The 20,934-nt window shown below is 42.6% G+C and overlaps 1 protein-coding gene across 1 annotated transcript; it reads right to left on the bottom strand.

The window, feature by feature from the left end:
* Positions 1–273: 273 nt before the first annotated feature.
* LOC126499562 (fatty acid-binding protein, intestinal-like) lies at positions 274–5,120 on the bottom strand. The gene is made up of 4 exons (XM_050138861.1): positions 5,054–5,120; positions 3,265–3,437; positions 1,038–1,145; positions 274–324 (listed from the first exon to the last, which is right to left on the bottom strand). Exons 1-4 carry the CDS (start codon positions 5,118–5,120, stop codon positions 274–276), a joined length of 399 nt encoding a protein of 132 aa, XP_049994818.1.
* Between the last annotated feature and the right edge of the window lie 15,814 nt (positions 5,121–20,934).

Genomic DNA, 20,934 nt, shown 5'->3' with positions numbered 1-20,934 from the left:
ACCACATGACTTTTTTTTTTAATTTAAGGAAACACTACTTACAAAGCAATGAGAGAACAATATTTATTTCCCTTTTAAATACCACTTCATATATATCTTTAGGAACATAAAGCAAACGAAGTCCTAACTCGCAGTTACATTCTAGGTATTGACAAGACTGGAAATTTGCCGGTGTTCATGGAAGGATGAATCTGTCTTTCATTAACACGATGGAGAGAGAAGTCTGACCACAGTTCAGCTCTTCAGTGCTGCTCTGGGCTCCAAGAAGCTTCCTCATTCCCTCTTAAAGAACCGCTTGGCCTCGACTCCTTCATATATGTAGGTCTGAAAGATGTTGACCAACATAACAGGATGTGCCATTAAGATAAAATCCCAAATTAAGAAAAACAGTAATATTCAAGGTTGTCATATATTTTCTTATATTTGATTGAAGCACTTTATGAAGCTATAGCATAGAACCATTAAAATTACATTTTGGGTTGTAGACATTTATATTTTTTGTTAAAATGCGAATTGCTGTATGTATATGTGTAAACTCTCCTCAGTAAGTAGATATCTCTCACACACATATGAAACAAGTGAACAGTTTACTTATTACAGCTATGTCTTAGATGTTACTGCTCGGAAGAGACACCATAACCATGGCAACTCTTATAAAGGAAAACATTTAATTGGTGTTGGTTATCAGTTTGAGAGTTTCCATTATCATCATGGTGGGACATGAAGGCGTGTAGCAGACGTGGTGCTAGAGAAGGAGCTGAGAGTTTGACATCTTGATCCACAGACAACAGAAGTGGACTCTGGTTGACACTGGACATAGCTTGAGCGTAGGAGACCTCAAACCCACCCCCGTGCAGCACACTTCCTCCAACAAGGTCATACATACTCCAACAAAGCCATACTTCCTAATAGTGTCAATCCCTGGTGGGGCCATTTTCTTTCAAAGCCTCCACAAGGAGTAACTAACAGTGACAAAATTCTTGTTCATAATTATTTTTGTCTTTGGAATGTAGCTATAAACCTTTCTTACAACTTACCTGGATTAGCTCATCACCAGAAACTTCACAGATATCAATCAGTTCCTTTCCATTGTCGACTCGTCTGAATTTTGCAGTAAGTTTATTTCCCTCAAGGCTCCAGGTCCCCTGCATCACAATAATAATGCAGTATTTATTTATTTATTAAATTATATTATATTATGGTCTTACCTGTCTTTAATACGATTTCCAGTTTTACAGACCCACATTTTCACAGTGGCCCTATAGACGCTATGGAGTAATACATTACCCCCATTTTACACGTGCAGCGACTGTGGAATGACAGAGCAGCTCCTCACAAGTCAGAAAGAGGACTGGCCCCGAGCTGCGGGAGCCAAGGCTGCCCTGGGAACTGTTAAGCACCACTCTGCTAACAATTGCTATGTGCCGAATTTTAGTGCAGATGAGAAGGCATTATCATTAGTGATAAATATTCACAGCTATACTGTCATTGCAGGGCTGATGGCTCAGCTGGTGAGAGAACTCGTAACCCAATCATGAGGACTTGAATTCAAATCTCCAGAGTCCATGTACAAAGCCAGGTGTGCTCACACATGCCTATGGCACCAGCGCTGCAGAGGGCAGAGACAGGAGGATCATGGGGGCTTCATGGCCATCAGCCTACCTCCAGGTTCAGTGAGATGCCCTGTTTCAAGGAATAAGATGTACAGTAGGGGATGAGGGCACTTCATGTCCTCCTAGGGCCTCTTCCTCTGCAGTGGGCATGTGTGGGCATGTGAACGTACACACACACACACACTCAGAGAGAGAGAGAGAGAGAGAGAGAGAGAGAGAGAGAGAGAGAGAGAGAGAGAGAGAGAGAGAGAGAGAGAGAGAGATGCTGAAAACATACCTGACTAGAAAAAAAACTCTGAGACAAAAAAAAAATTCACTGTTTTTTCTTTTGATTTTTCAAGGCTGGGTTTTTCTCTGTAGCCCTGGCCATCCTGGAACTCACTCTGTAGACCAGGCTGCCCTCAAACCCAGAGATCCACCTGCCTCTGCCTCCCAAGTGCTGGAATTAATGTGCCACCAACAACAAGTAAAAGGGACATTCTTTGTTTGTTTGTTTGTTTGTTTACATCCTGACCAAAGAATCCCCTCCCTCCTCTCCTCCCAGTCCACCTCACCACACCCTGCCCCACCCCATCCATTCCTCCTCTGTTTCTACTCAGAAAAGGGATTCCCATTGATATCAACCAAATGCGGCACATCAAATTGCAGTAGACTAGGCACCTTCCCTCTTATGAAGGATAAAGTGACTCAGTACAAGGGGAAGAGTTACAAGAGCAGGCAAAAGAGTCAGAGACAGCCCTGAGGAGTCCTACAGGAAGACAGAGCTACACAGCTGTAACATACAGGCAGAAGGCCTAGGGCAGTCCCATGCAGATGACCTGCTTGTTAGTTCTGTCTCTGTGAGCCCCTATTATCCTAGGTTTGTTGATTCTATAGGTTTTCTTGTGGTGTGCTTGACTCCTCTGGCTCCTACAATTCTTTCCCCCACTCTTCCACAGAATTTCCTGAGCTTCCCCGAATGTTGGGCAAAAGGACCATTCATTCTTAATGACTTACCACGAATCAGACTTTCACATTGGGGTACTCACTTATTCACTATTTTTTTGTTTTTTATCAATTTTTTGAGATATGGCCTAGACTGGCCTCAGACTCACTCTGTATATGAGAAGAAGCTTGACTTTATGATCCTCATGACTCCAGTTCCCAAGTCCTGGGATTACAGGCGTGTATGACCATGCCCAGTGTTTATATAGTGCTGCAACACAACCCAGAGGTTGGTGCTTGCTACACTCTCCTGAGTCAGCCTCATTCTTGGCTTCTAAGTGTAGTGTCCAAGTATATTTATGAATAGTTACTGTGCTTGGATATCATAAACATGCTTGTCGTCTCCTAGCATGAAGAGTTGAAAATACAGAACCTTCCCTTTCCTTGGGACGGACCATCACTGTACTTAGTCCATCTAAGAGGATTACTATAAATCTGATTGTTCAGCATCGTGTTTTCCCGGACGCATATCCCAATAAAATATTATAGTTAAAGATTTTGCCAGTGACGTGTATAAAATAAAATACTGAAAGAGCTTCATTAGCCTCTTCAATAAATGAAGGGGGTTGCATTAGTTGAACCATTCCATGAGATAAACTACTTTGTATTGATTTAAAAAAAAAATCAAGAATGCATCGCTTCTAAAAAAAAAAAAAAAGAGGCTTACTTTGAGTTCAGTCCCATCTGCTAGAGTATAGTCAAAGTTGACACCGAGTTCAAACACAACGTCTATGTTTCGAAACCTGCATGATTCTTTAATAATGAATTTGTTTCCTTCTTGTTTGATGGTCAGTTTCAAATTGTCGTGCATCGCAAGCTTCCTCTTCACCACATTAATGCCTGCGAAAGGAGAGAGATTGGAGGGAACAAGGAATGAAAACGCCACAGAGAATGTTTCCCTTTCTAAGTTTGTCTTGTTTGCTCATCTTTATTTTGTGGGTGGAGGAGAAAGAGCAAACAGTGTCGTGTGTGCACAGCAGCACTGAGACACTTTGAGAGAAAGCGGAAGCTCTGGCAGATCCGGAGAAAGGGTTCGAGCAGCTTTTCCAAACCAAGAAAATGTAAACTGTAAACGGAGACTGCACTTTGGTTTCCCCACCACCCCGACCCGAATAATCACACAGAAAATGTATTAATTACAGCACTGCTTGGCCTGTTAGCTCAGGATTCTTATTAACTAACTCTTACATGGTAAATGACCCCATTCTTATTAATCTGTGGATCACCATGAGGCTGTGACTTACTGGTAAGGTTCCGGCGTTCCAGGGTGTCTTTCTCCTTCAGCAGCTACGCAGATGCCCCCTGATTCCACCTACTTTCTCTCTGTTCTGATTTCCCGCCTGGCTTTACTATGCTAAGCCATTGGCTGAAATAGCTTTATTCATCAATCAATAAAAGCAACACATAGACAGAAGGACTTTCCACATCAGTAAATGAAGCAACAAAATGTAGCTCCTTAGCCCCGAGCAATTTTAACAAGACTAACAAACTCTGTGCTTCAGTGTTCAGTCAAATTTCAACTAGGTCGAATGGAGAATTAAATAATTATTAAATAATATATATTCCATATATTAAAGAAACACAAGTTCAGTTCTAGACATTTTAAAATTTTCAATGCTACTTTGCTTTCAAAATAGATTTTATTTATTTTGTTGTTGCTGTTTGAAACTGGGTCTAGGTACATAACCCAGGTGGGCCCCAAACTTACTACATAACCCAGGCTAGTTTTTTAACTTATATACAATGCTCTCATTTCACTCCTGAAGTGGTAATATCAAGGCATATAGCACCATGTATTGCTTGCTTCGTAGTTGTATTTATTTTTGTGGCATTTTCGTTTGGTCCAAACCAGAAAATTAGAGGCTTTATGATTAAATTCATTATAAATTGAATGTACAAATTTTATAAACTTAAATTTGAAATCCCTAAGTATGAGACATAATTTATGCAAATTTTATTTGGGGAAATGACTTTTTGCCCAATTTGTAGTGTAGATTGCCAGAATATTAGCTAGACATTTATAATATAGTCAAAGCAGACCTTACTAAAGTAAACAGCTTTTTATGGTTATTACTAAAGTTAGATAATTTAGAGAAGAGAACTGCAGGTAGTTTAGTCAAACTGAGTTTTGATAAAATTGTTTTCTTACTTTATTAAAAGTTCCTTGTTCTTTTGCCTCCTATAATCCAGTGTTATTCTAAACTCTGGAAATTATCATAGCTCACTAGAATTTTCTTTCTTCAGTTTTCAGTTGCATAGGTGCAACAGGCAAGGAAAGAAAACACAGGGACTCTAACACTTGCCCTAGGGAGACAAGATGTCCTTCCTAAAGCAGGAAGCGTGGATGCAGATATCCTGGCTCTGCACCATCACACCTGAATCCTTACATCACCAGGCCTTCTCTACCACACACAGGAGAAAGCAAACGCTGAGCCGCCCAGGTAGACAATGCTTACCCATTTTCTCCATGAACTTTTCATAGTTCTCATTCCGGTCTACTTTCCAGCTGCCGTCAAATGCCATGGTCTCAGCTGTGTATTCCTCAGGGAAAGCAGGGATTCGGTCCTGTCCACAAGAGAGAATTTATCCTATTTCTTATCTTTGAACCAATTCATAGTGTGATGTGGAAGTTTAAAGTTCAAGAGATTACATGCCATGCCCCTTTACTTTCTCTTCGCATGTTTTCTCTGAATCTACATCTGTGATTGAACCGAAATAAAATTTGATAATCATACCCAATCTGTCTCCAATTACACATGTGGGCATTTATATTTCAAGAACTGAGAACTATGGTGGCACAACCTTTAATCCCAGTCCTCGGGAGGCAGAGGTAGGTGAATCTCTGAGTTTGAGGCTAGCCTGGTCTACAGACAGCTAGGGCTATACAGAGAAACACTGTCTTGAAAGACCATGAGAGAGAGAAAAAAGGGGAGGGGAAGAGTTAGGGTTAGGGGGTAGTAGCACAAACCTCCAATCTCAGCCCTGGGGAGGCAGAAGCAGGCAGATCTTTATGAGTTCTAGCCTGGTCTATATAGAGAGTTCCACTCCAGCCAAAAACCAAACAACAAAAATGAATTAGACAAAAAAAACTAGATAATTTTCTATTTACAAATTCAAAGTGCACACTCTATAGCAGTATTATAATTTGTAGCATACATCAAACAATGGGACATGAGACTTAATAGCCCAAACCTTTCCCAGTAGCAGTTGCCTTAGGAGACTATGTGAAATACAGTTGAAAATTTAAAGTTTGAATGATTATTGGAACTAAAAAGTGTGTTTTTAACTTTTCTTTGTTTCTAAGATTACTTGAGAGGAAATTAACCTAAAATTGAATCTATTAACTATTTGCCCAAACACTGCCATTATCGTATTCTGGAACTGAGTACAAGTTAAGTTAAGCTGTGGATTTTCATTTCCCATTCTTAGACCATTAAGTTCTCATCCACTTTCTACATCAAAGGACGTTTCACGCAAATAGAATTATGTAACAGGTGGCCGTTTTTAGGTTTGTATCTTTTCACTGACTGTGTTTTCAGTGTTTGCAGATCAGTTCTTTATTCTTTTGAACATTTTATTCTTGATTGCCATGAGTAAATTATACAAATTAAAAAATTCAGCATGGCATTTCAATACATGCATAATCAGTTTTCTTCCCTCCCTTCTCCCATGCCAACCTCTAGTAAAATACTAAGCTCAATGCTTATTAGTCAAAATTAAGTTTTCCAGTATGCCTTTTTTTGTGGTGTTGTATTTAGGTTTAGCAGTATTTTAAATGTAACTCGTCCCAAAAATTTCATAGGGAGTGGCACTATTAGGAGGTGTGGCTTTGTTGGCGTGCATATGACCTTGTGGGAGGAAGTGTGTCTCTGGGAGGGTGGGGTTTGAGGTTTACTAATCTCAGGATAATGCCAAGTGTCTCAGTCTATTTCCTGTGGCCTGCATATCGAGATGTAGCCAGCACCACCTCTGCCTGAATGCTGCCATGTTTCCCACCATGATGATAATGGACTGAACCTCTGAAACTGTTGTCAGCCACCCAAATTAAGTGTTTTCTTTATAAGAGTTGCCACAGTCATGGTGTCTCTTCACAACAATAAGAAACTCTAAGTCGGAAGTTGGTATCAGGGACTACTGGGGTGTTGCTGTGCTAGGCCTGACAATGCATTTGTTTGAAGGAATATGGACCATGGAACTTCAGATGGGAAAGGCAGTTGAGCTCTTTAAGAGCTGTTTGAGGGGCCATACTAGTAGGAGCATGGAAGGCAGTGGTGCTAAACGTGATTTGATGAACTGTGGGGGACTTGCTCAAGATGCTGCAGAGGAGAGTACTAGTATCTTCCTAAAAATATTTTTCTGGGATATTTTGGTGGAGAAAATGGCCCTTCTGCCCTTGTCCAAAGAGTTTTGGATGAATCCTGGGGACGGAAGAAATCTCAAAACAGACTAGTATAGACTCCATCGATTGGTTACTAGTGTTCATACTTGTAAAGATTTATAAAGAAAAGAAGCAAACTGAGCAGGGAAAATTACAAGATCAAAGTTTTGAGGAGAAAAGGAGCACCAGAAAGAAAAATGGAGCTAAGTCTTGTGTTTAAGGAAATAAACAGATTAAGAAATGGAATACAGAGAGTGGTGACTTCACAGTATGATCCCATCCAGCTAACTTTACAACTTGTGAAAAGGAATCAAAGAGAAGCTTAGGTCCAGATGTGGCAGTGCATGCCTTTAATCCCCATATTGGAAAGGCTGGAAGCCCTCTGAGTTAGAGGCCAGCCTGGTCTACAGATCCAGTTTCAGGACAGACAAATGTAGGCAGTGAAGGACAGAAAGCCAGTGAAGATATAATTGAATAAGGGGGTTATGTTCGAACCACAGTAAGCAGCAGAACTTGGCAGCTTTGGCAACATGGTTCTGGCTTTAAGAATAGAAGAAACAGGTTATAGAACTTGCCTATGTGACTAAAGAAAGCTGCTAAGGCCAGGCATATGTCAGGCATGTCTGTGAACGAAGGCCTCGTAGAGAGGCCATTGTGTGAAGCTGTGATGTTGAAGCCTGGATTACCTTGGAGACTCCAAAACGTGAGGGATGCCAGAGTCGTGGAATACCTGCCAAGGAGAGCTGCTAACAGAGAGAGTAGAACCAGCCCAAGAGAAAGAAGAGCGTTGCAGTCAACGAAGCTGAATGGGATTGAAGATCTGAGGAGCATTTCAACATCAGACATGGAGACGCAGAGTTTAGAGTTTTCCCAGCTGGGTTTCGGTCTCACTTTGGCTCAGTATTTTCTCAGTATGTTCCCTTTCCTATGTTTTAGAATGGTAGTGAATATCCTGTCTCGTTATATGTTGGAACTATGTGATCTATTTTTTTTATTCTGATTATATATGGGATTGCAATTAAGACATTGCATGAAAGGACTTTGAACTTTGGGCTTTTAAACATTGTTGAGACTGTTAGACTATGGGGACTTAGTCCGACTTGAAGTTGGACTAAATGCAGCTTGCATTTTGATATTGTTACAAGCTCATAGGGGACAGGGAGTGGAATGAGGTAGTTTGAATGCAATCGGCCCCCATAATCTCATAGGGAGTGACACTATTAGGAGGTGTGACTTTGTTGAAGCTTGTCCTTGTTGGAGGAAGCGTGACACTGTGGGGGAAGGGATTGAGGTTTCCTGTGCTCAGGACACTGCAGAGTGTCTCAGTCTACCTACCTACTATGGCCTGCATGTCCAGATGTAGCCAGTACCACATTTACCTGCATACCTCCCGGATCTTCTTCATAATGGCAATAATGGACTGAACCTCTGAAACTGTAAGTGAATGACCCCAAATACATGTTTGCTTTATGAGAGTTGCTGTGGTCATGGTGTCTCTTCACAGCAATAGAAAACCCTAACTAAGGCAGTATCCCTGATTTCAGGAACACCTTCCAACACCGTGAGAGTCCTAAGATGACTTTTCGTCTTGAAGTCTGATAGACAACTAAGCAAAGTCTCAGGAGGTAGAAATCTCTCTGGATCATCACAAATCTCTCAGGATCAGGGTTTACCATTTCCCATGTGGAGAGAGAACAAAAGCCAGGTGTTGTGGATGCCATTAAACAAGATGGTTTTTCTCACTTTCTGTTCCAAAGTAAATAGATGTCATAAACCATATGACTTCTGATTCAGAAGCCATAGCCCAGTATAGCAGGGGGAGGGACAAGTATGAGAGAACAACCAGCAGTCTACATCTGTCCCACCCCCCTTTTTTTGCTGCTGTTTTCAGCTTAGGAGACCTGTGCTGGAAGAGGAAACACTTGGAGCAGGAAGTAGGAAGCCTTGTTGTTAATGGGTCTTAAGATGTTAATGACTGACAAGAGACTATTACTATGAATGAGTGTGCTCAGGGAACCTCTCATTAACTCAACAACAGCAGAGAAGCAGGGCATTCTGCTAAGAATTCTAACCACATCAGAGAAGAGGATTCCGACAACTCCTAATATTGCACAGAGCAACAGAATCACAGTTTAGAATTTTGATTTGTTGTCCATTGGGCCCCAGGTTTTGTGAAGCTGTGCTGTATCTGTTCTTATTTAATGAAACACATTAGGAAGAAAACTGCCTTCTACTAGATTCATCCTTTCACTTTGAAAGAAGAAAATGTCAGAACACAAGCAAGGATGGGGAAGATTCTAATAATGGAAAGTTCTTCTCATTCATAGCCTCAGATGTAATAAAACCAGCTGTGTCACCTTTGTGTTCTCAAAGATAATGAAACCTTACCATCTCCAAGTCATCAAACCTTACCATCTCCAAGTCATCAAAAACCTAGCATACTTCTAATGTGGAAGGAAACTTAAAAGTTCATGATGGTTCTGCAAGGTGTGTCTAATCTGAGGCTCATGTGCTTGTGCCAGGATAGTTATGAATGCCTCCCTCTTTACGATTGTAAACTTACTTAAAATATTACGGGATTGTTTTTTACAATCTTTTTGAAAAGTGGACAGCTCAGTTTCCATCATGAACTTTATAAATAACATCATGTAGTCATTGTTGCAATATCAGATTATAGGCCTAGGTGCCGAACCCTGCAAAACAGCAACTCAGGCAATACACTTACAGAGATTCACGGATTTAGAAACCTATGTATGGATGGTGGTGGCTGCTGAGGGAGGAAGAGTCACTGTCCTTTGGGGACTTGATAGTAGCTTAACATACTCCAATATGTAGACTTATATCCTTGGGAACCCTAATTAGGGTTTCCATTGCTGTGAAGAGATAGCATGACCACAGCAACACTTATAAACAAAAATATTTAATTGGGGCTGGCTTACAGTTCAGAGGTTTAGTCCATTGTAGTCATGGCAGTAAGCATGGCAGCGTGGAGACAGAAATGGTGCTGGAGAAGGAACTGAGAGTTTTACATCTTGATTCATAGGTCTGTATTCTACACTGATTAAGCATATAATCACCACCCCACACACACACACATACAGAAGTGACACACTTCCTCCAACTAGGTCACACCTACTCCAACAAGGCAACACCTCCTAATAGTGCAGGTCCTAGGGTCCAAGCATTCAAACACATGAGTCTATAGGGCCATGCCTATTCAAATCAAAACAACAGGTATATGGGTAACATATTGTCAAGTCCGCAAAGGACAGTGACTTTCCCTTCCTCAGCAGCCACTGCTACCCATAGGCTTCTAAACCCATGAATCTCTGTAAGTGTGTGAAGCCAATGCCAATACCTCTACCCACTTTACTTTTTCACGAGGAAAATTCATATTCATATTTTAGGTGTTTATTAGAAAGTTGTTTTGGAATACTGTGGCTGGCACAGGTGACTCCTTGGGCCTGGTGTGCCTTGGATTTGCCAGGCAAGGAAAAAGTGTTGTCTGGTCAGGTATGTTTCCACTGTGATCTCAAGGCCGCTGAAGTAGCACATAGCTCAAGGATGAGGTCTGGAAGGCAGGCTTTGGAGTGCTTTCTTGCCATTGCTCACCTAATCGTGTTTCCACACTAGGACTCCCCCCTTTGTCTGAGGCCACCTTAAACTACTGAGAGGAGCAAAATACCCGGATGTAAGAGAACACTGCTTGGAGTCACACACACTGCTAACAGATGTGCATATTATACTTGACCATCCATTTATGAGCTTGGAAAACCCACTGTATTGTAGCATCACCAAATGTTTAAGTGCCCTCTTATTTTACAACACTATACTTCTCCAGTTCCCTCTCCATACAGCTAGTCCACTCTTACCACTTACTAGATTCTATCTAGAAAGAAAGAATTACGTAAGACCTGTGGGCAGGACAACATTTACCTCGAAGACTTTTCCTCTTGGTAATACTGAGCTTATTATGCTTAGGGTGGACCTAGCCTGTTCATTTCCTGTTCTTACAGACTCTAAGACTTGTCATCTTCACATTTGGGGAAGTGAAGGATGCAGCTGTGGAAGCTATGGATATTATGGATTCAGCTGCCTTCCCTTGGCTCTGCAGACCTCATCCCCCTGAGAGAAGCGGCCATTAGCAAAAGCTGGTGCTGATGCATGTCTATGTCTCCAAAGGAAAGCAGAAGCCACATTCTCCAGCACTGTTTATATCAGCTGCTTTTACAGCCAGTCTCCACGCCTCACTGTGTAATCCCAGGGTGTTCCAACGCGTACTGTGTACTCCACGGTCTGACTGCCCTACTGAGCCAAGAGTTCAGAGTCTGATATCCGTCCTTCAGCTGGGTATAAAGGTCACAGTATAGCCCAAAAGACTAGGAGGAGATTCATGATAAGGAATGAATATTTTATCATGGTATCCAGAGGTCAGCAACAAGGGAAAGGGATGTCCTGAGCTTATCTCAGAGGACTGACCCTCAGACACTCACAGAAATCCCCTTTCCCCCATTAAATGATGGGGAAGAACATTTCTGGGTTGTTTTGTTGACTATGTCATAAAAATTAGAAGGGCAGAGTGAGGTATAGTATTTAACCTCAGAATTTATACATTCTGTTTTTTATCCCAAGTTGTTCAGCTTTTTCACATCAAAGACCAACAGATATGTGGAAAGGAGACTGAATAAAAGATAAGCGCTGGGGGCGGTGCCCGAGCCTGCTGTCCCGGGGGACCGTGGGTGCTGCTTATGTCTGGAAAGTCTGGATCAGCCACAACATCTGGGGTAAACCACCCCTTTGGTTTAGCTCATCTCCATGGGAGGTGAACCTTTGAAACCGTTGGCCAATCAGAGGTTGTAATTTGCTCCCACTTTCCACCCTTGGTCAGAATTTGCCCCTTAAATAATATCTCTGCTGAGGGGATTGATTTCAATGGAACCAATTTAAATGGAAAATGTTTCCTTATTGATTTTAATTGTCCTTTCCTTGTTTATTCATCTATCAATGAACTAATCCCTTCCCTAATTATAAGTCAAACGCAATTTATGAAGTTTAACTGAAATGCACATGTTTTCTTTAACATTTCTTGTATTGTGTATATACATGTGTGTTTTGTGTGGACATGGGTTTGTGCATCCTTGTGTGTGTGAATGTAAGCACACGTATGCCACAATACGTGTTGTGAGTCAAAGGACAGCCTTATGTGTGATCCTTACCTTCCATTTTGCATAAAAGAGTCTCTTGTTCTGCACCTGTGCAAGTCAGGCTGGCTGGCCTATGAACGTCCCCGTATCTTCCCGTTAACACCTTCCATTCTACTATGGGAGTCAAGGGATTGCACATGCGTGCTACTGTGCTTGACTTTGTGTGGATTCTGGGCACTTGAACTCAGTTTTTCACATTTGCAAGGCAAGCTCACTGAGCTATTGTTAATCCTACTAGGCAAGAATAAGCAAGCCCACCATCAGAATTTTGAACCAAATTTGAAACAAGCTTTTAGTGACTACAAAATGACACTAAAAATGGACTCTAACTGAATTTATAGACCTGGATGTAGGTTTCTGGTTTAGCAACGAGCAGAGCTTCGGTAGCATTTAGCTTTATTCTGCTTTACCCTTGCCAGGTAAGCTAGCAGTTGCCCTCACAGTTTTCTTTTCATAAAGTGACTCTTCCCTCAGGATAAAGGGTCTTCCCATGAAGACAGAGAGCCCTAATTAGGTTTCAGTTGCTGTGATGAAGACCATGATCAAAAGCAACTTGGACAGTGTCTTAGGGTTTTTCTTGCTGTGAAGAGACACCATGACCACAGTAACTCTTATAAAAAAAAAACATTTAATTGGAGTGACTCACTTACAGTTTAAGGTTCAGTTCATTGTCACCATGATGGTGACATGGAGGTGTGCAGGCAGATGTGGTACTGGAGGGACCCAAGAGTCCTATGTCTTACAGGCAGCAGAAAGTCTAGTGAGATACTGAGTGATATTCTGAGCATAAGTAACCTCAAAACCTGCACCCACCGTGACACACTTCCTCTAACAAGGCCATACCCAATCCAAAAAGTCAACCCCCCCTAATAGTGCCACTCACTATGAGATTATGCGGGTCAACTACACTCAAACTACCTCATTCCACTCCCTGAACCCTATGAGCTTGCAACAATGTCATAATGCAAAATGAATTTATTTAGTCCAACTTCAAAGGTCCCCATAGTCTAATAGCCTCAACAATGTTTAAAAGTATAAAGTTCAAAGTCTCTTTCAAGATTCATGCTATCTCTTAACTGTAACCCCCTAAAAATCAAGATTTAAAAAAAACAGATCACATACTTCCAACATATTGTAACACAGGGTATACACTACCATTTCAAAACATAGGAAAGGGAACATAGTGAGGAAATATTAGAACAAAGCAAGACTGAAACATAGCTGGGCAAACTCCAAACTCTGTATGTCCATGTCTGATGTCAAAATGCTCTTGAAATCTCCAACTCTGTTCAGCTTTGTAAGCTGCAATACACTTCCTTTTCTTGGGCTGGTTCTACTCCCTGTTAGCAGCTCTCCTTGGCAGGTGTCCCTCTATTCTGACGTCTCTAACATCTTGGGGTCTCCAAGGCAACCCAGGCTTTACAGCTTCATGCAATGACCTTTCTATTAGGCCTTCATTCACAGACATGTCCAGCATATGCCTGGCCTCAGCAGCTTTCTTCAGTTGCAGAGGCAAATTCCATACCTGTTTCTTCTATCCTTAACTCTAAACCAAAATCATGTGGCCAAAAGCTGCCAAGTTCTGCTGCTTGCTGGGGCTGGAACTTCTTCAATTATGTCTTCACTGGCTTTCTGTCCTTCACTGCCTAAGCTTAGCTCTCCTGAAAGTGGATCTGTAGACCAGGCTGGCCAGACCAGATCTGCTGGCCTCTGCCTTCCCAGTGTGGGGGTTAAGGGCATGGACTACCACATCTGGAGCTCAGCTTCTCTTTAGTTCCTTTTCACAAGTTGTAAACGTAGCTGGGTTGGATCATACCCTGAGGTCACCACTCCCTTTATTCCATTTCTTAATCTGTTTATTTCCTTGAACACAGGACTTAATTCCATTTTTCCTCCTGGTGCTTCTTTTCCTTTCGATTTGAACCGTTTGTATTCATACTTGCTCAGCCTGTTCCCTTTCATTATAAATCTTTATTAGAGTGAACATCATTAGCCCCAAGACAGAGTCCATGCTAGGTTGTTTTGAGATATCCTCTGCCAAAGGAATTAATCCCAAACTCTTCATTTTAGTCTCAGCCAGACTGCTCAAACAAGGCAAAAACAGTCACATTCTTTACCAAAATATTACAAGAATGATCTCTAGGCAGCATACTAAAATTCTCCTCCAGATGTCCTTGAACTAGGCCCCCACGGTTCAAATCATATTCAGCATCACTATCTTCATGTTCCTGCTAGCATGACCCTTAAGCAGGACTTAAAGCATCCACTGCTTTCCTAACCCAAACTTCCTAAGTTGAGATTCTTCCAAACAGAAGCATGGTCACTCCTATTACACCAACACCCCACTCCTGGTACCAATTTTGTCTTGGAGTTTTATTGGCGGGAAGACCATGTTAATCTTGACCATGTTAATTCTTTTAAGGGAACCATTTAATTGGGGCTAACTTATACTTTCAAAATTTCTATTACATAAGTAACCCCAAAAATTCTAACAGGGAATCCCTACAACTGATAAGCCCCTTCATTGAAGTGGATGGATACAAGATTAAATAAAAAAATATTAGTAGCCTCCCTGTAAACCCCTTGAGGAACAGGAGTGGCCAGGCCCCTCCCCTGAAGACCTCCAACTGCCAAGTTTCACCCACAAAACACTCTAACTGCCCTAACAGCTGGACCCAGTACCACCCTACAGTGTAAAAAGTTCAAACTCTGGAATTGAAATCACACCAAAAAATCCCACCCTGGAAAGCCTCACCCTGAAAAGTTCCCCTCCTCCTTCCCCTCCCCCTACAACACAGAAGAAACTCTATATAAGCCCTGCCTTCTTCTCAGTCCCCTGCTGTTTCTTGCCCAAACAGAGGTAACCACCCTCCTGATTTTGTTTTACCCTCAACACATCACTTGTGCGAAGTTTATTATGAGGTGTGACTTTGTGTTATTCCTTGGCTCCCAGCTGCTAGGATACCTTTCATTCTGAGTTATAACACTTACATTTGGTACTAAAACCTGGATAGGCTCTCCTAGTGTCTGTGTTTCTCCTCTGGGGCCTCAGATGCCCTGGGACCCTACCCCTCATTCCCAGTCCACCTGCAACACTCACCTTCCAGCTCGCCAATCCTTCAGCTCTCCATCCACCAGTAAGAATTATGTAAATTTCCCCTTTGGTCAATGTAAACGTTTACCTGAGTCCACGGAAGTAACCATTGAGTGTCTGGAACCACTCTGGCACTCTTGGAGTTGGATGTGTGCCCAGTCAAGCTCTTTATGACTACAGATGGCCCTCTCCACCTGACCTCATCCTCCCACCCTTGGAGATGCAATCCTTCAGTTTCCTTAGGGCCAGCCAGGCTATTGTGCCTTCTCCTGTCTTCTCTTAGGAGCTGCCTCTAACAACACAGCTTCATAGGTCCTCATGGCTTTTGTGACTTCATTTTCCAACCCATTCCTGTGGATGAGAACCCCCTCCTAGAGCTTTGTTTTTTTGGCCTCATCTTCTGGCCTCTACAAAAGCCCTGGTACGAGGCACTGAGTCTCTCCTCTGGCTTAGCCAGGCTAAGCCCTGACCCTGTTGACTGTGTTAATGACCCACTGAATGATTGGTCCTTATTGGGTCCACCCTGTGTTCATGAGATGTAGGCGGCTACAGGCTGTAATGACATTTTCCTTGTCCTCTCTCATCCATGGAAATGGAGTCTTCCATATACTCTCACGCCCTCTTGAGATGCCTCTTAGAAAACCTCCATCTTTTCCACCTGACACCCCACCTGAAGTTACTTTTGCAATTGAGTTTGGCCTCAACATGCCTTAGATAATCAATACAAAGTGTTGACTTGTGTCACCTTAGATCCTAACATTTTAGGGGGCCTTTATGTAACTGCCAGCTATCTGGAAAATGGAAAGAGGTTCCCTATTCCCAATTTCTTTTTCCTCCACATCAAGTCTTGTTTATTCTTATATAGTCTTCCTTCCCATGATGTAATTGTCTGTCTTTTAAGTTACCAAATGATGAATCTGTAAATTTGCTGCAAAGTGGTAGGCAGGATCCAGACCTAGCAGAAGAGCGAGAAAGCAAAGGCATAGGCCAGCTGCAATGTGCACACACACGAACCGTGCACACACACTACACACTCTCGTCACTGGCTCATGTGTGTCACAGCTCCCTTCTCTAGCCAGAGCTCACAAACTTTATGTCTCTAATCCATGTTTGTTCCCAGCTTACTGCAGTCAGTTTTACAGGGATTTAGGCATCTTGTAGGTATGAGAGGGCATCAAACTGTTGTTTTATGCTGTCCAACTTCAATTAAAAGCTGGCTCTGGAGTTAGGATATGGCTCCCTACTCCCTAGACCCAAACATACTTGTTTAATGGTTTCTTTCAAAATCTCTGTCACATATCAGGAAAGCCACATGACTATGTGACGGAGAAAGGAGAGCAAAACAAAATAAAAGTCCCCGATAAGCGCTATTGCCATTCATCTCATACTCTTTTGGTTTAGGTTTAACTCTATAAAATCTTTGCTTAGGTATAAACCTTATCTTAAGGTCTATAGAATTGTGCAAACTTTCTGTACCTCAAGATTTGTAAGCCCATTGGGTATGATTAAAACAATGTAAAATCCATAACAAAGGGATTAACTTAAAACTCATAACATCAGGGTGATGGTTAAAAATCTACACATAGGTAATCCTAAAAGGAACGTGGTTTTGCTGCCACCTTAGCTGCTGTCCCTTCATTGAGATGGAGGCAGCTGTGTTGCTGATGGGCATCTTTGCCACCTGACCACACTCCCATCTTGATTAAAAGTGACCACATGGTATAAGGCAATCAAGGAAAAACCAGCTTCTACCTATGAGGCTCCAACCAGGTGATTCCTCTACTATTTCTGACCACACTGAGAAGCATTCCACTTATCAGCCTCAATCCATAGTCTCTTCTCTTCCTCTCCAGGCTCTCTGGTTTCCCTTTCTCCCTCCTCAGTGACAGACTGCCCACAATCTCAAAACCTAGCTATTGTCTCAGAACAGCCAGAAACTAGAAACAACCTAGATGTCCCTCAACCAAAGAATGATAAGGGAAATGTAGTGTGTTAAAAATGGAGCATTACTCAGATATTCATAAGAAAGACAACATGAAATTTGCTGACAAATGGATGGGACTTGAAAAAAAAATCATTCTGAATGCAGTGACTCATACCCAGAAAGACAGACACGGTATGAATCCACTTATAAGTAAAAGAATCACACTGGCGTCCACAGACCCAGAGAAGTTAAGTAAGAAGGAGAGTTCATGGGGGAAGGAGAAATGAAGATGTTTCAAGTGGATTGGGGGTGGGTGGGGGTGGGAACAGGAGGAATCAAATGGGCAGAGTGAGAGAGAGGAACACCATTGTGAGAAATGTCTGGAACTGGAAGGTATTTCAGGCATCAGGTGAAAACCTAATGCAACAGAAGCTGCATGAAATGAGAGGACCGTGCTAGCAAAAACTCCTAGTAGTGGTGGAGCTTGAACCAAGCATCTTCTGTAACCAGGCAAGGCCTTAAGGGGAAGGGTCACCAACGCAACCACAAAACCTTCGACCCTACAGTGTGTCCTCCCTGTACAGTGTTCTGGGACCAGAGCCTAGCAGAATGCTCATCAAAGAGACCAGAGAGACTTCATCCAGCAACTGATGGGGGTAGGTGCAGAGTCCCACGGCCGAATATCGGGCAGAGCTAGAGAAGTTCTGAGGAGGAAGGGGAGTAAGGATCCAGGAACCAGAGGAGTCAGGGATACCATGAAAACATGGCCCACAAAATCAACTATCTGGGACTCATAGGACTTTTGGAGAACAGGAGTCTATGGGGATCTGTCCTAGGTCTCCTGCATATGTGCTGTGGCTGAGTGACTTGCAGTTCTTTGGGTAACAGAGGGAGTGAGTCTGTCTCTGATTCTTTTCCTTGCTTGTGGGACACTTTTTCTCCTACTGGGTGGCCTCATCCAGCCTTTTTTTATATTTATTTGATTATTATGTATACAATATTCTGTCTGTGTGTATGCCTGCAGGCCAGAAGACGGCACCAGACCCCATTACAGATGGTTGTGAGCCACCATGTGGTTGCTGGGAATTGAACTCAGGACCTTTGGAAGAGCAGGTAATGCTCTTAACCTCTGAGCCATCTCTCCAGCTCCCTCATGCAGTCTTTATGTAATGGTGCGTGCCTGGTCTTATTGTGGCATGTTCTGCTCTGTTTGGTTGATGTCCCTGGAGGACCTGTTCTTTTCTGAGGGGAGGTGGAAGGGTGTGGATCTGCAGGAGAGAGGAGGTGGTGAAGGGAGAGAGTGGAGAAGGGGAGGAAGAGAAGATTGTGGTTGAGATGAAATATATGTGAGAATAACAAACAAACAAACAAATATATAAATAAATAAATATTTGAGCTCATGTTGTGGGTCGGAACAAACCCCAGTATGGAGAGGGAGGTGAACATGAAGACCTAACCATACCTAAGGAGTTATGGGTAATTGACAGCTACCAGAAGGAGGTAAGCCAGTTTTCTTTAAGAATGTTACCACTGGTGGGTCATCCACACTCCAGTGGGATGCTACACACTAAGAATGTATGGATCTGTTCTTTTTTGTTTTTAAGAAGTCACAAAGTCAGATAGGTGGGGAAAGAGAGCTTAGATCTGGGGTAGTCGAATATGGTCAAAAGTAATTGTACAAAAATTTCAAAGAAATAATAAAAGAAAAAAGAATTTTCAGGACATGCTTGGGAGAAAAATCAAACAAAATCAAAGAGATTAAAAAATTCTAGACAAAAAAAATAGGCTGATACGTCTATGAATTTGTAGACTATGGCACACATAAACCTCAGAGGTTCAAGTCAGAGGGGTCCCAGCACTGAGAGGAGGACTGACGTGGGGTTCTACTCATAACCAAGAGGAGAATTTACACCCACTGGTAAAGGGAAATCAGCTTTCTCCAGGGGAGTCTTGCTGCTTGTATCAACCAGACACCACGGCAGACCTCATGCCCGGGAGTGGTGGCCAACACAAAATGAACTCTGTGTGTGTGTGTGTGTGTGTGTGTGTGTGTGTGGTATTTTTGTTTAGTTTCACATTTAAAAAAATATTTTATTAGTCTTTTAGTTGTTTTGACTTTTGGTTCTGTAGTTTTGCAGAGATGGGAGGGGTTGCTTTTTTTTTTTTAAGAGGAAGTTGCGTGGGTAGGGAGGTGAGGAGGCTCTGGGAGGAGGCGGGAGAGGAGAAAAACACGATCAAAATAGATTGTATAAAAAAATTAAGTACATAAATCAACAGGAAAAAAGGTGAAAAGCTCTGCTCTGGAGCACAGAGGACAAGCACTTGTCTGGGCTGGAGTGTGCAGCTGTGCCCATCGTTCTTCCTGCTCACATCATTGGATAAAGGGAAACCGTGTCACACGTCTGCCCTTCGGCGTCCCTGCTCAAACTCTGTTGTCACATCATCTGGAAAGGGAGCAAAGGAATGGCCTCAGTCGTGTGCTCCTTTACACAGAGAAGTGTTTCAGCAAGCTCAGGAAGAGGTCTGTTCTTTAGCTCTCATGGAATTGGCATGCAAGAGCTTCCACATGTGTGCATGTACGTGTGTGTGTGTGTGTTTGTGTGTGTGTGAGTGTGTGTGTGTGATACAATTTTTGGAAAGGAGACTTGAGGATATGAACTTGCGACTGGGCTGAGACTCAGGAGCATTCAGGCCTCTCTTCTGATTTCTACTAGTCTTCACCTTCTCACAGTCCTAAGCCCTGACTACCAGACTGCAATTTCGTATTCTGTCTTCGTTCTTGGCAATCTGGATTATACAGCAAGGGGACTTCTGTAACCCTGTATTCTAGAACAGGTGAACTGAGACACCTCTGGAACAGTCCATCACCATGACTTCTGATTAGCTCCATGCTTCCTGTACTTAAGAACAGTCGACCCCTAGGGATAGGACTAGGTAAGTCCTTTGCAGGGTCAGTAGAAATACCAAAGGAAGTGAGATCTCAGATGGCTCAGGGGGTAAATCGCTTGCTACACAAATGAGGGGGCCTGCGTTATGATCCCTAGCACCCATGTAAAACCTGGGTATAGTGCTGTACCACTGTACCCCAATGTTGGGAGAGCAGTAGATACAGGAGGGCCCCCAGAGTTTTCTGGCCTGCCAGTCACTGATGGATGAGCTCCATGTTCAGTTAGAGATTTTGTTCCCTAAAGTATGGGGAAGAGAAAGATATTCAGTGTCAACTTCTGGCCTCCATACACACCCAGGCACACATGTATGTGTACAAGCACTCCAATACATGAGGACATACAAACATAAACATGTATACACACACACACACATGAAAACAAAGGAAACAAGAAAAAAAAATAGAAGGGCACCTTGTTTTGAGACTATTACGACAGTAACATCAAGACAGTAAAACAAACATAGAATCTTCCTGAGCCGGAACGGGTTGTGAGCCCATGAAGGCAGCCATGTTTAACAACATACGTGATAGTTCTCTCTCCCCACCCCATGCTCTCTAACACCCCAGCACTTTCTCCCCTGCGGCATATTCCCAAACAGTTGCTTAAGAACAGGAGAGTTAGCAGGGTGGTGGTGGCACACAACTTTAATCCCGGCATTCACTCACTCAGGAGGCAGAGGCAAGCGGATCTCTGTGGGTTTGAGGCCAGCCTGGACTACAACTAGTTCCAGGACAGCTAGGACTGTTACACAGAAACCCTGTATCAAAAAAAAAAAAAAAAAAAAAGAAA

The sequence above is a fragment of the Alexandromys fortis genome, unplaced genomic scaffold (genome assembly GCF_014885135.2).
Source record: "Alexandromys fortis isolate MF-2015 unplaced genomic scaffold, M_Fortis_MF-2015_v1.1 scaffold_19, whole genome shotgun sequence".
NCBI classification, from domain to species: Eukaryota; Metazoa; Chordata; class Mammalia; order Rodentia; family Cricetidae; genus Alexandromys; species Alexandromys fortis.
This window is presented reverse-complemented; position numbering and strand designations above follow the sequence as displayed.

Bases quoted from the DNA above. Each gene is read 5' to 3' on its own strand.
- LOC126499562 (XM_050138861.1), bottom strand. From the start codon at position 5,120: ATGGCATTTGACGGCAGCTGGAAAGTAGACCGGAATGAGAACTATGAA. The intron at 3,438-5,053 runs GTAAGCATTGTC...CTCCTTTCGCAG, and splicing joins AAAGTTCATGGAGAAAATGG to GCATTAATGTGGTGAAGAGG. The intron at 1,146-3,264 runs GTAAGCCTCTTT...ATTGTGATGCAG, and splicing joins CAGATGGGACTGAACTCAAA to GGGACCTGGAGCCTTGAGGG.